The following is a 15,000-nucleotide window of genomic DNA, read 5'->3' on the forward strand; positions in this document are numbered from 1 at the left end:
CCTCAACATCCTCACGACAAACAGGTACAGACAGGATAGCAGCATCCAATATGTCATTGAAAGCTTTGATCTTAGTTTTGACCCAGGAAACCTGTAATCCCAGTGGCTGTGACTCCTCATTCAGTACCCTGAGGGCCCCAAAAAGGATACCAAGAGTCACCGCAAAGGTGACTGCATCATCTGCGAAATCAAGGTCAGAGATCTTGACATTCCCAAACGATGCACCGCAGCTTGATCTCTCCGACATCCTCCCCAGAATCCAGTCCATACAAGCGCTGAAAAGTGTGGGCACCCATACATACCCCTGACAAACTCCAGTAACAACTGGAAATAAGTCGGAGATGGTATCACCACATCTCACAGCACTCTCAGCACCAGAGTATAGTTCAGATATCACATTGATCAGTATTGGTGGCACCCCACGAAGATCAAGAATCCTCCAGAGGGCATCCCGATTCACTGAATCAAACGCTTTGCCGAAATCAACATCAGCTGCAAGCAGCCCCTGTCGAAACTCTCGTCTGGTTCAGTGAGGACCTGAAGGGCAAGGATACGCTCAATCATTGACTTATTTCGTGTAAAGCCTGACTGCTCTGAGCGCTGATGCTCAAGCAGATGGTGGCGAACCCTATCAAGAATTATCCAAGCAAAGACCTTGCGCGACACTGAGAGCAGCGTCACCCCTCGGTAGTTGTTGTCGTCCTGGTGATCACTCTTCCATTTCCAGAGAGGGACAACAAGGCTCCTCTTCCAGTCAGTATGGATGATGCCTGTGTTCCAGGCAGAGCACAGAACTGCATGCAACGACATGAGTGCAGCATTTCCACCAGCCTTGAGAAGTTCAGCATGGATGCCACAGATCCCAGGAGCTTTACTCCATTTCAATCGGTTCACCACAGCCTGTGTTTCCACAAACGAAGGTGGATCACAGGTGATTGGAGGGTCAGCAATTGGGATGGTAACACCCCTGTCATCCAACTCAACAGCTGGTGAGTCAGCCTGGTACAACCGCTCAAAGTAACCGCCCAGCAGGCCTTCACTTTGGACTCCTCTGTCAAGAGCCCACCACCCTCCACTCTAACTGCAGTACAACAAGGGATGGGCTTGGAGGAATGCAATGCGTGAATTCCCCTGTAAGCAGGATGCAAATCACTCAGTGTGACAATATCTACCAAATATAATAGAAAAGGAAAGATTGGGAAAATACTTCATTGCGCAGAGAAAGGTTTTCGCTTTCCAGGTGGTGAAGCTTCTTCTGCAAGCTGTCTGCGTGTTCACCACTTGAACCAATGAAGAAAGAACATTCTGAACTATCCAACCTGCATTGCAACACAGATTAAAGGCATATATAAATGGCTCGATTGCTGGATAATATATTGACATTCCACGTGTCGGCAACCGTGGCATAATGGCATGTGTAAGTACAACATGAGACAATAGTCACTTGATCATTTAGTAATCAGGGTCATCACTGTCTACAATGCAATGCAGGCTTTCAAGGAATCGTCATGTTGCACTCACAAAGGTGACAACATGTCCTGCTGCTCAGCATCACTTTCTGCGCCATTGTTGGTGTAGATATGCAGAAGATCATCCTTGAGGCTGAGGTCATGTCGTAGTTGTGACACCTGCAGGTCGGATCAGTGAGCCAAATAAGGCTGAGCTGCTCCTTGCATTTGTTCAAAAGCACATCCACAAACAGTCCCAAAACAAGCAACAGAAATCCCCATCCGTTATTCGGTGTTGACTTCAAAACATCTTGACAGCTATGGAAGATACAACTAAAATGCAACAAGACATTATATACGTGTCAGTTCATTTTAAAAATTTCATTTCCTGTTAAATTGCTAAACCACTACCGATCAATCGATATCAAAGAAAAAAAAAAACTTGGCGAGAGAGTTTGTTCCATCACAATCACAAGCAATTGATGTAGATTGGAGGAGACAAAGTTCCTACCTCCTCAGTGACATGGTCAATCTTCTCCTCCAGGTAGTCATTACGCTCTGTCAGAACCTTGACCTTCTTAAGCAATGATTGCCCAATGCGGGCTGTGAGTTCCAAATCACGCTCTTTCTGCAGAACCAGAAAAATTGGGAGAACAGACACCAGTTTGTTCCACAATTGTTACAGGGAAAAGGATTTATTTTTTATTTCACATTACTTGTTTTTTTCCTGTACATCTTGGCTCACCTCGACATTGAGGGCAAACCAAAACTTCCACTCCTGTGGGACAACCTGTGTCCAAAGCTGGAAAATATTTTCAAAAATAATGCAAGTATTGTTTGTTTCTTGTACACACAAGCTTATATTTCAGAGTAACAAAAGTGAGCTTCAAATTTGAAGCATCCTCATCTATTGCAGGGAAGCTAAGGACATGTGGACATACCTTTACATGAACTGCAATGACATTCAGAGACAATGAATAAATGTGCACTGTATGTGGGACTCAAACTTGAGATCGTAGCATCATGAGCTAAATACTCACATGAGAATGCCAAAAAAGGTGACCCAAGTCAATTTGAGCTATTTTTTACACTCGTGGTAATGTTCCTGCTCGGCGGTTGAATTAATACCAAGTGGGGTTGACTCAGCCTGTCATCCTTCCGAGGTCGGCAAAATGAGTACCAGCTTGTTGGGATGATTGAGCCATTCAAGTATCCTGTGTCGGAGTGGCAACATGTCCAGGATTGTGCCCAATAGCCCAGGAGACTGCTTCGGCAGCACAGACGCTCTGTACAGAGTATGGTCCCAATGGATGGATGGTTGTTCATGTCTTCTTCTTCTTCTTCCAAAACTAACCACATCTCGCACCCTAATGCAATGTATCCGTAACTCTATATTCAGGGTTCACCACTGCTTATGAAATTGTATCATCAGTCTACGAGAACAAGCAGCAGTAACGTCATTAGTCATTTCTTCCACAATTTTCAGCTTGTGTTGTAAGTTTTGATACACTCTACACCAGACTGCTTCCCAATCGATGCACTTTGCTTCAACTTTGAAAGGTCAATTTCATGTTGAAGACCAATATCCATATTAAAAAAAATATACATATATATACACATATATATATATATATATATAAATATAAATATATATATATATATATATATATCTAAATATATATATATATATATATCTATATATATATATATATATATCTATATATATATATATATATATATATATATATATATATATATATATATATCTTCTTCTTCTTCTTTCGGCTGCTCCCTTTCGGGGTCGCCACAGCAGATCATCCGTATGATCCGCATAGTGATTTGGCACATGTTTTACGCCAGATGCCCTTCCTGACGCAACCCTGGTCGCCTCTTACGACCCAGGGATCTGGTACACCTATTTTAACCGGGGCATACACCGGCCCAGTATACACTGGTACTCATTTCACCGACCTCGGAAGGATGACAGGCTGAGTCAACCCTCTGGTGTATTAATTCAGTGGCCCAATGGGGCTTGAACTCAGGACCTTTTGGATCCCAAGCCGCTGCCCTAACCACTGCGCCAACACCAGGCTATATATATATATATATATATATATATATATATATATATACATATATATATACACACACACACACACGAGGTGTGTTCAAAAAGTATCCAACCTTAATTTTCCGTGCGTAAACAAATTAAGCTGGGGAGGCGTGGTTTGGTGCACGTATGTAGGCGATCCTAAAGCCGCTGTCACACCTTGACGTTTTAGCCAGCGTATGGCAACGTATCAAAATGTATGTAAAACGTTGGCGTACGCTGAACTATTGATGTTTTTTATATTTTTGGGCGTATAATAACGTTTTGGACATATGCATAACGTATTACTAACATACACAGAACGTTTTAATCACATACAGATAATTTATAGCAATGAATGCTGAGCGTGTTGGCGGCGTTCACAACATATGCCCAACGATAGTCGAACTTATGTATAGTGCGGCAGCGTATCGCCGATTATCACGTGGCGTAGGCTATTAATAGGCTGCGGCTCAACGATTCAAATCATAACCGCACTAGTCATCGAAGTGTGAAGCCGCTGTCACACGTTGACGTTTTAGCCAGCGTATGGCGACGTATGAAAAATTTGCCGAACCAAGCTGGCACACGTCAAATACGTTATGGGTAAGTTTTGTATACGTTAAGAGCAATCTGGCATACGTCGTAGTACGCTGGCATACGTCATTGTATGCTGAGTACGTCGAGAAATTTTCAGCATGTTGAAAATTTCTCGACGTACTCGACGTATGACACACATTCCGCATACGCTGGCATAAGTTGTAAGCACGCTACGCGATCGTTGACACACGTCGACACACGTTACTTGTACCGTACTCATAAGTCAAAACATGTCAATGTAATGGTTAGCGTCAGTGTTCCAGACTCCCTGGTGTTTTTTTTCTTTGGTATGACGGTTTTGATTTAAATTGTTGAGCGGCAGCCTTTTAATTATATCATATTATAACCGCACTAGAAATCGAAGGGTCAACATGACCGTCATACGGAAAAAAAAAAATTAAAAAAATTAAAAAATAAAAACCAGGGAGTCTGGAACACTGACGCTAACCATTACATTGACGTGTTTCGACTTATGAGTACGGTACAAGTAACGTGTGTCGACGTGTGTCAACCATCGCGTAACGTGCCTACAACACGTTACTCATAGGTTAGAAATAAGTTTCGGGTACGCTAAACATTACCTCGACGTGTTTCGACTTATGAGTAACTTACAAGTAACGTCTGTCGACGTGTCAACAATCGCGTAACGTGCCTACAACTTATGGCCAGCATTATGCGGAACGTGTGAGTCATATGCTGGCATACGTCAGGAAATTTCAAGCATGGAAAATTTGTCTTGCAGCTCGGCGAACTACGACGTTTGCCAGCGTACTACGACGTATGCCAGCGTTCTATGACGTATGCCAGCGTGCTCTTAACGTATACAAACTTACCCATAACGTATTCGACGTGTGCCGGCGTTTTAGCCCAATTTTGCACACATCAGGCATACGTTGGCTAAATCGTCAAGGTGTGACAGGACCTTAATTCGTACGTGTGAATAGTTTCCTGCCTGCAGAAGCTGTTAGTCGCCGACAGACCGCCGATGAGTGAGGAAGTGTAAGTGAGCTCCGTCTAGTTTTCGTTTTTGACAAAATGATGGATCACTGTGGTCTCATCGCCAGTGATCACTGTGTTGAAGAAGTTGGGATCGCTGTTCACAGTCTCCAGCATGTCCTGTGCGATCTCCAAATGGAGCTGCTTCTGCTCGATCATTAGCAGCTTTGGCACGAACTTCGCTGATATTCTCCTTAAGCCCAAATCCTCAGTCACAATGGAATGAACGGATCCAATGCTGACGCCCGCCTCGTCTGCAAGTTCTCTGATCGTGATTCGACGATCCTGCATCAGCGGGGTCCTCACTTGGTCAATGACGATATCATTTCGGGATGTTGAGGGCCTACCAGAACGTGCTTCACTTTCCACTGATGTGCGACCATCTTTGAAGCGGTTGTACCACTCTTTTATCTGTGTGGTGCCCATTGCTTCGTTCCCGAAGGCCTGTTGAATCTTGCGGATCGTTTCCACTTGTAGTGGGGCAACTTAGCTAAATATAGCATAACAATTGTGCATTTTGAGAGGAAAGCACCAAATTTGGCACACTAGTAGCCAATCATATTATGAACAGATTTGGATATTGGGCCATCTCAAATTCAGCCGCTGATGGCTGTGGCAGCCATTTTTCAAAATGGCCGCCAGTGGTTACTATTATGACACATATCTGCTTTACTGGAGAAGAATGCAGGTTGATAGTGAAAGTTTATTGACTAATAAAGGTCCAATAATGGTCAAAGAAAGTAACACTTTGATTTGGTTGAGAAAAAAAAGGTAAGTGGACTAATTAGTCTTATTAAGACACAGATTCTGAATGAAAACCAATGATAAACATTCATAGCACTCTTGGCTTGGCACATGGTAGTAGAAGTGGTGTGCGTGCATATTGACCCGAGAATCGCGCACGTTGAGTTGCCAGCTTACACTTGTTGACTCGATTCATTTTTATTTTGTTCTGTGCCCATAGAATTCTCTATCTTATCCCATTGTTAACCGTAGTTCATCAACTTGAGTTTGGTTTGCAGGGTGCATTTTGGTCATAGGATTATCTCAGCCATGGATTACTGGGTTACGAGGTTCTGTATGTATTTCCGTTCTGTCTTCACGGCGCCAGTTCCAGTTTGCGTCTGAGTGAGAAAGTTCTCTCTTCGTACCAGCGTGTTGGCGAGATATCTTTACCATGATAACTTGTTTGTCCCAGCCCAGGATGTCTTCATACCGTACCTGTCAACAAAGCTTCAGACTGTGTCACGCCTGGACCTGGTCTGGGACCGCTACGTTGCTGATTCACTGAAAGGCAGTGCAAGATCAAAGCGTGGAAAAGGAGTGCGTAGACGCGTGGTCGGAGCAGCAGTTATACCTGGAAACTGGCAGAACTTCCTCCGAGTGGACACCAACAAGACTGAGCTGTTCAAGTTCCTATCAGAATCTATATTCAGGTGGTTTGACCAGGATGACAAGCAGCGGGTTATCACTGATGGAGAAGCAGTCCTGAGCAAGCCACCGCTGCGAGACCTGGCCTTGCTCGCCCCATGCAGCCACGAAGAAGCTGACAGTCGAATGTTGTTGCATGCATCCCATGCAGCCAACCATGGTCACCACAAGATACTGATCAAGACAGTTGACACCGATTTTGTGGTGTTGGCTGTGTCAGTGGCCCAGGGACTGCAACCAGAAGATGAACTGTGGCTAGCATTTGGCACTGGGAAGAGTTTTCGATACCTGACAGCCCACAAAATAGCAGCTGGCCTAGGACCAGAGAAGGCACAGGCACTCCCAATGTTTCACGCTCTGACTGGGTGTGACACTGTATCTAGCTTTGCTGGACATGGTAAGAAGACTGCTTGGACAATCTGGACCGCTCTGCCAGAATTTACAGACGCACTGCTGAAGCTATCCTCTGCACCAAGTGGCATACCAGACGATGCCATGCACACCATCGAGAGGTTCGTCATATTGCTCTATGACAGAACCAGCACGTGCAACGACATTGACAAGGCCCGGAAGAAACTCTTTGCGAAGAAGAACGTGCAGCTGATCCCACCAACCAAGGTAGCTCTGGAGGAGCATGTGAAGAGGGCGGCCTACCAAGGAGGCCATGTGTGGGCTCAAACACTGCTACCAATGCCAGAGCTGCCTCCTCCATCCAGCTGGGGCTGGGTCAAGAATGACGAGGGAGTATACGAGCCACACTGGACGAAGCTACCCAAAGCAGCCCACACCTGCTATGAGTTAGTATCGTGTAAGTGCAAGAAGAGCTGTCTGAAGTGTTGCAAGTGCAAACAGGCTGCACTTGAATGCACAGCTTTGAGTGTGTGTGTGTGAGGGAGAGTGCTCACAAAATTGAGAGAATATTAACAGAGCAGACTGTGTTACTGATTCAGAACATTTAAATCAGACATCTCTCGATCAATTTCTATGAGTGAGATGTCGGTATTCATATGAATGAGATGCAGCACATGATTTGTTTGGAACCATGCTCAACAACCACTGACTTTACAGAAGCGATGTTGGTATTCATATCAATCAGACGCAGCCCTTGATTCGTTTGCCACCATGCTCAACAACCAATTTCTATGAGTGAGATAGTCGTCCGGTACAACAAATAATTAGCAGCCATCTTGCAAAATGGCGGCTATCTATAAACTTGAGGTGGCGACAGGTTATGTTTTTCTTAATTCAGCTTTTAATGAATGTGAAAACCAATGTTAGAGTGAAATTATAGTTACCGCTAGTGACCATTTTGGAAAATGGCTGCCACAGCCATCAGCGGCTGAATTTGAGATGGCCCAATATCCAAATCTGTTCATAATATGTTAGGCTACGAGTGTGCCAAATTTGGTGCTTTCCTCACAAAATGCACAATTGTTATGCTAAGTTTCCCCACTATTGGGAATCGCCAAGCTTTACACAAAATTTGATTCAGTGGCGTTCACGTTTTTCCGTCATTTTGTCAAAAACGTGCCCTCTGTGGTTCAGGGCAGGAATTTGCAATTTGTTCAGGGTGCCGGCGATAGCTCACCTACTCTTCGCGAAGGACACCGAGGGAGCCTCATCTGCTCACATTTTCAGACATTATGAGTTTGCACAATAAAAATCCACCATTAATATGTTGTGGAATAACATGGCTACCAGGATAGAAGACTAAATGTACTCTACCATTGCATACTGAAGGTACATGTACGAATGTTCTTGGATGCAGATTATGGTTACTCGACACTGCAGTGTAAGATCATTATTTTCATATACAATGTCAATTTAAAGATACAAAACCTGATTAAAAAGTGAATAGCTCAACATTCCTTGGAGGTGGGGAGTGAGAGATGGGGCAAGGTTTACCTAAAGATGGAGGGTATCTACATATATGTATGCATGCATGCAGTGGCAGACAAAAGATTTGTCCATTTCATGGAAAATGCAGGAAAGTTGCTGTACTCTCAATGAGTGAAGCACGATTATAGAAAAAATAAAAATCTTTGGAATTTTGTGGGAGAAACAGGATCAAAAGGTTAGTTTTAACATTTGCCAAGGGATAAAACAGAGGACTTTACAAACAGGGTGGATCAAACACCGAAAGGCAGTGGACTGGTAGAATAGCCTCGAAATACACGCACGTCTCTGAGCTGTCGAGCTTGGGTTCAAAACTAGAAACTGTCATCATGGTGTCTTACATTCAGGTCGATTCATCAACGTGTGTGCTGTCCCTCGGATGGATGTTAAACTTGGCGTACCATCTGCTGGCATTAGTTGGTAGACTTCAAAGACCCCACGGCGTTCTTCGTGAGAAGTAAGTGAGCTATCGCCGGCACCCAGACCAAATGACAAATTCCTGCATCTATAGGGGGAACTGCATCAGTGGCAAAGCTGTGCCCCCAGCAAATGATGCCACCCACAGCCATGTTTTGCATAGAAAAGAAGATGATGAAAGGCAGCAGTGGAAACCCAGTGGTGAGAATGCATGTTTGGAACACACAATGTTGAGCAGTGCTACTTTGATGTTATCAAACGAATGTACAAGAAGTTGGGGATAAAGTTTTGGAAAAAAAAGGCTGAATAGTAATTTTAGCAGTGGTGCTACCTAGAATTTGAGAAGGGACAAATTTTGTGAGCATAGAAGTTGATATGAATGGTTGGTGAGCTCACTGGCGCAAGGCTGCATCAACAGCTGGGACGTCTTCCTCGATGTAACAGAGCTGTACTTGAGGGATGGAGGAATATTGAATTGGAGGAATGAGGAAATCAGTGGAGATGACTGAATGGAAAACCTGGAGGTTATTTTCCTAATCATAAATTTCCAGGGAGATAAAACAAAACATGAAGAAACTAAGATTTAGGAAAGTAAAAGAGAAACCGTAAATAATAACCAAGGACACAGCCTCATCTTGATAAGAGGAGGGAAGAAATGAGACTGGGGAAGGAAGGACACAGGGAAGCATTAGCAGTGAAGAGAGTTTTGGAAAGAAATCACAGGAAAGGAAGAGTTAGAATATTCTTTTCAAATGCTTGGAATGTAAACAAGGACATTCACGCTACAACAAGGTTTGGGGATGTTGAGAAAGTTGCAGTAAGTTAAACTCAGTTTAATGATTTTACACAAACTTACATTGGGCCTTGCCCTTCCTGTCCTCTCCTACCTCTGATCTCTCTAAGCCACTCTAGGTCATATGCGTTCCTCAAGAAACCCTCATCTGCTATTAAGAATGAAGATTATTAAGAAGAATCTGCTCATCTGCTTCCAATAATTAAGAATGGCTGTCCACCTACATTGGGCCAAATGACTTTATTTGTGCCAAAATCTTTCATTGTGTACTTGAAAATGTTGTGGGAGAAAGTCATGGCAGATAATAACTTTCAAAGGAAAGATGGTTTAAAAACTGGTATAAAATGAGAATGTCACTCAGTAGAGCGCATAGCCCACTGATAGGCCGGATTGCATCCAGATCTTAACCAAAGTATAATCAGATTGTTCTTGTCACCGACCCAATTCATCCACCAAATTTCGTCATAATTAGGACACAACTTTTTGAAATATCATGCTATATATAGTTTTTGGCACTATCTCTCAATGGTGAAGAATCACTTTATAAATTAAAAAATTGTCGTATCTGGATCCGGATTTGGATCTTCAGCAAAATCTAATCAATTTGTCCTTGTCACACACCCAACCTGTCCACCAAGTTTCTTCAGAATTTGTCCATAACATTTTGAGATATCCTGCTCACAGACAGACAGACACGGGTGAAAACATAATCTTCATCCACCTTCAGTGGAGGAGGTAATAAAGAAGTACTTAAAGCCATTTGCAAAAAAGAATGTGGGCAGGGGGACGGGGGGGGGGCAGCAGTAAGGCGGCGTTGGTGGATGGTGCAGTGAATCAAGTACTCGGTTGTGCATCTCCTTCTCAGAGTGAAAAGAGATAACCATATGATGTAACATGATTGTCATAAGCCAAATGCATATTTTAATCTTATTCTGTATGAACTGAAGTTGTCTGCTTTTTGCAAGTAGTGCACAATCTTTTCATATCTCCTGATAAACTTCATTAGGAAATGTTTTGAAGTGTCATCGGCACAAGAAATACAGGAATGGTTTGGAAGAGGCACAAATGCAGATGAATGGGTGAAAATCTCGGCCAACAATAGTTTAAACACTGCAAATGTATATCTTAAAAGTCTGTTCTTCAGCCGAGAATATACAGTATGTGTATGTACTGTATGTATGTATGTATATATGTATGTATGTATGTATGTATACTGAAATGCAAAAGAAACTTACCACTTGTTTGAAATGTAATAAAATTGTAACAGTTCAAAATAAAACAAAGCAACAATTGCTAATTGAAACATTGGCATTTTATTGATGACATGTCTAGTTTTTGACCAAGATACACCATTTCATAAGTTTGTTCTACAGTACAGAACAGCACAGGTTGCAATGTCAGTCCCCTTTCACGAGCGCGTGTGGCCACCATTGTTTTGGATACAGGCAGTGCATCGTCGGCGCATACTGCCTACCAGTCTTTGGATGGATTGCTGCTGGATTCTGTCCCACTCAGTCCTCAATGTCTGAAGCCATCTGACTTAGGATCATCTGCCTGTCCTGCCTTGCAGTGGTGACTCTTGGCCTCCCTGATCGAGGTCTGTCATCTGCAGAGTTGTGGAGGGTGTCTCTGTCCACCAGGGCCGATATAGTCTGGTGTGAACAGCCAAGGCGACGTGCCACCTCACGGTAGCTCAATCCGCCTTGCAGTATGCCCAAGGCACACTGCCGTTGATCCCTTGACAATCGTGGAATGTTGATTGAAATGCCCATTTTGCACTGGCCTTTTTAAAGCCAATATCAAGACATCACGTGCAGCTCATTAAAATCATCCCGTACCCCTTGGCTAATTACTGACAGTCAAAACGGCTGTTCAACAGCTGTGCTATGAAGTGACCATTGAAGGTTCAAGTGACCATCCGTGACCGTTTTGTCTGACAGTGAGGACACTATTGTCCACAAATAAGTTCACACATTTACTACATGCAGTGTTATTGTTGATATTTGAAGGTTTAAAAGGTGGTAAGTTTATTTTGCGTTTCAGTATATGTATACGTATACGTAGACGTAGACGTAGACGTATACATATACATATACATATACATATACATATACATATACATATACATATACATATACATATACATATACATATACATATACATATACATATATTGTTACGGATTTCAGAATCCTGTCTGATGAATGCATCCACACATCCAGGTCTTCAGACAATTATTTCCTTAAATGCATGTTCAGATTATCCCCACCCCCATGTCTAATGGGATTTTAAATGTGATGTGTTGAGAAGGGAAAAGAATAGAGCCCCTCTTTTATGGGAAGCTTTTTTTTTCTTTAAGACAGACACGTTTACACACATTTATTTTGCGAGCGTTGGTGCCCGCCTTATTTTTCCTCAGCAACGCTTATGCCCATATTTCTTTCAGGAGCGCAAACGCCCGCCTTTTTTTATGAGCCGCACGGGTCGTCATGGTAACGGTGCGCAAGTGGGGTGGGGTGAGCTTGGGGGGGATTCTGCGCCCACCGAGATGGGCAGCAGATATAAAAATTACCCCCGTGTGGGGGTGACGGTCATCTCTATAATACCACAAGTTCTCAATGTTCAGTTATGACCGAAGACTACTGCGCAGTTCTACTGCGCAGCTCGAACTGCGCAGTTTGGTTAAAGATGACTCGGCATTTTGGGCGCGCGCGCACGAAAATATATTTTGAAAATAGATGCCGACGTTTACATTTCGGGTTTTGAAACTTTTGCACCTTCGGCAGAAAATGTATAAATATACAAGATCAGCTGCTATGCAATGACACCATTCACTAACTTTTACAATGCCCAGTAGAGAATATATAGCCTCCTGAAGGTAGAGCAGTTTTTGCAAACTTTGAAGTCACGTAACGCGAAAACGAAAGCGAAATTCGAAAATCCGTCCTGTCCAAATTTAGATATTGTCCCATAGATTCATATGCCACAATCATATTCAAGATCGCTTGAGAAATGTAGGAGTTAGATTTTGAAAATCGTCATTTTCACATTTTTTGCCAACTTTGAAGTCACGTGACACGAAAACGAAAGCGAATATCGAAAATCCGACCCAACCAAATTTAGATATTGTCCCATAGATTCATACGCTACAATCAAATTCAAGATCGCTTGAGAAATGGCGGAGGAGATAGAATTTGAAAATCGTCATTTTCGCAACTTCAAAGGCCTCGTGACCTTCACCTTGACCTTCGGTGACCTTGAAAGTCATACCATCGTGTACGTCTCATCGACCTCTATCAGGATCACTAATGACCAGATCTCCCGCTTCAACTTCATTGTGAAGGGATGGACGGACGGACGGATCGAAGGACATCGACACCCACATTATTAGGTCATGCTCGAAGAAATGACCTAAAAAGAATTGGAGGTGTGTTCTGAGAGAGAAGCAAGCGAGAGAGGAAGCGCGCGAGGTCCGGCTCTTCCGAGGATAACCGGGGATGAATCCCCCTGAGTGACAAGCTGGTGTCCTGAGTCCCCGAGTGACAAACATGGACTCCGCCCTCGTCTCGTCTCGACGAACCGCCTCCTGCCTGGACCCGAACCCATGGCCGCAACAACATATATATACATATATATATATATATATATATATATATATATATATATATATATATATATATATATATATATATATATATTGTTGCGGTTCTCGGAACCGCGTGCATACAACAGATAGGTGTCCCGAGACAGTTATGCTATTAATATATGTGTACATAGACCCCTTCCTTTTGTTTAGTGGGAAGACAAGGGAGTGCATTGCGATGGTCCAATAGTTAGGTTATTAAATTATTTTTCCCTTTTTATTTCATCCCCACTCTTTTTCTTTTCTGAGGCAAAATCCGCAACGTGCGCTTTGGGCTGGACGAGCGCTTTGAGCTTCCACCGTCTATCCGAAACCAGACATGTGCGGTGAGTCACAAGCGCTTTAGCCCCCAGGTTGGTAGGCTGGACCAGCGTCTACCTGAAACCTGGCCCAGGCTGGTCGACTGCGTGAGGGGTTGGGGCCAATCAGAACGCCGACTCGGGCGATGACGTCGGATTCGGCATGGCCCCTCCCCCGAGCTCGATAAAACACGGAGAAGTCCTCCGTGAAAGTGTGAGTTGTGTTGTTGAATTGAAAAGAGTTGTGTTCGGTGTGGGTGTTCTTCACTTGGAGTGTTCCTGCTACTTGACTCCACCCACGTCTCGCCTCAACGAACCGCCTCCTGCCTGGTCCCACCTACTGCTCCACCCTCGCCCTCTGGACTCGGCCCTTCTCCACTCAAGCTCCTCCTTCAGAACACGATCTCCACACGTGCGGCTGTGGCCAGAACAACGCGACTATTGTCGGGTACCGCACCACGGAGCATCCCTCCCCCGAAACGCCCAGGAACGAAAGCTATAACCTCAACTCCCTCCCTTCCTGGCTGCAAAAGTCCATTTTCATAGGGGTTTTCTTTTTCTGTGTGTATGTCTGAGTGTGCTGGCGCCTGTCTGTTAAGTAAGCCTGTAGAAGATCCTTATTGTTGTTACTGTTAATAATCTTGTGTCAAGTCTGCACTGTGTCTGCTTTCGTAAGTTGCTTGTATTATTGTCGCACCACACCTCTCTCCTCTTTCCCTGTGTTACATGCCCAATAAATCTTTGTTGTACCACATGCTTTTACTCGCTTGCTGTAAATAAAAAAATTGTCATTAGGAATGTTCCCAGCTCGCCTTTGTCTTTTCTCTCATTGGTCCAGCATGGTTCGAATCCAAGTTTAGCCGGGTCTTTATTCCCAACAATCCGTTCCTACTTTAGCTGGTACGTCCTTGGCAGTGTCGCTCAGCTGCATCCGATCCAGAAAGGTGATCCGATCCGTTAGAGTGATCCGGTTTGGACAAGGCATACCGAGGGCGTGGTTTTCCAGTAGTTAAACCATGTGATTAATTAGGTAACCCGATTATAGACGGGAGGACCCAAGGTCACGCGTTTGAGTTATTGGTGTCCACGGTTGGTTAAGCGACCCGCCGCATCACGGAATTATCCATGAGCGCCTACAATTCCGGGGAGTCTCGTGCGAATCGACGTAGCTTCCCCCACCTAGTCGTCTCTCACCAGACCCCGCCGGCCCGCAACAATATATATATATAAAATAAATAAAATTTCCAGTAGAAAAAAAAATGGCTTTCGAATAGTGCGCCGGCGTATTAATCACAACAAAAGGCTTCATGGTTAAAAACGCGAGGGTTTTTTGAAATACAAAATGTTCATATTCGTTGACTTTTTAAACATACTATACACATTCTCCT

General features: G+C 43.8%; 1 protein-coding gene across 1 annotated transcript in view; it reads right to left on the reverse strand.

The window, feature by feature from the left end:
* LOC147021793 (trafficking kinesin-binding protein 1-like) overlaps window positions 1–15,000 on the reverse strand; it is a 178,422-nt gene that overhangs the window by 46,372 nt on the left and 117,050 nt on the right. Inside the window, 3 exon segments of the mRNA XM_085892158.1 lie at window positions 1,208–1,319; window positions 1,522–1,628; window positions 1,960–2,076. Of these exon segments, the coding sequence (XP_085748284.1) occupies window positions 1,208–1,319; window positions 1,522–1,628; window positions 1,960–2,076 (336 nt within the window).

The sequence above is a fragment of the Eptatretus burgeri genome, chromosome 8, assembly GCF_056783735.1.
Source record: "Eptatretus burgeri isolate ZD-2024b chromosome 8, Ebu_testis_v1, whole genome shotgun sequence".
Classification (NCBI taxonomy): Eukaryota; Metazoa; Chordata; class Myxini; order Myxiniformes; family Myxinidae; genus Eptatretus; species Eptatretus burgeri.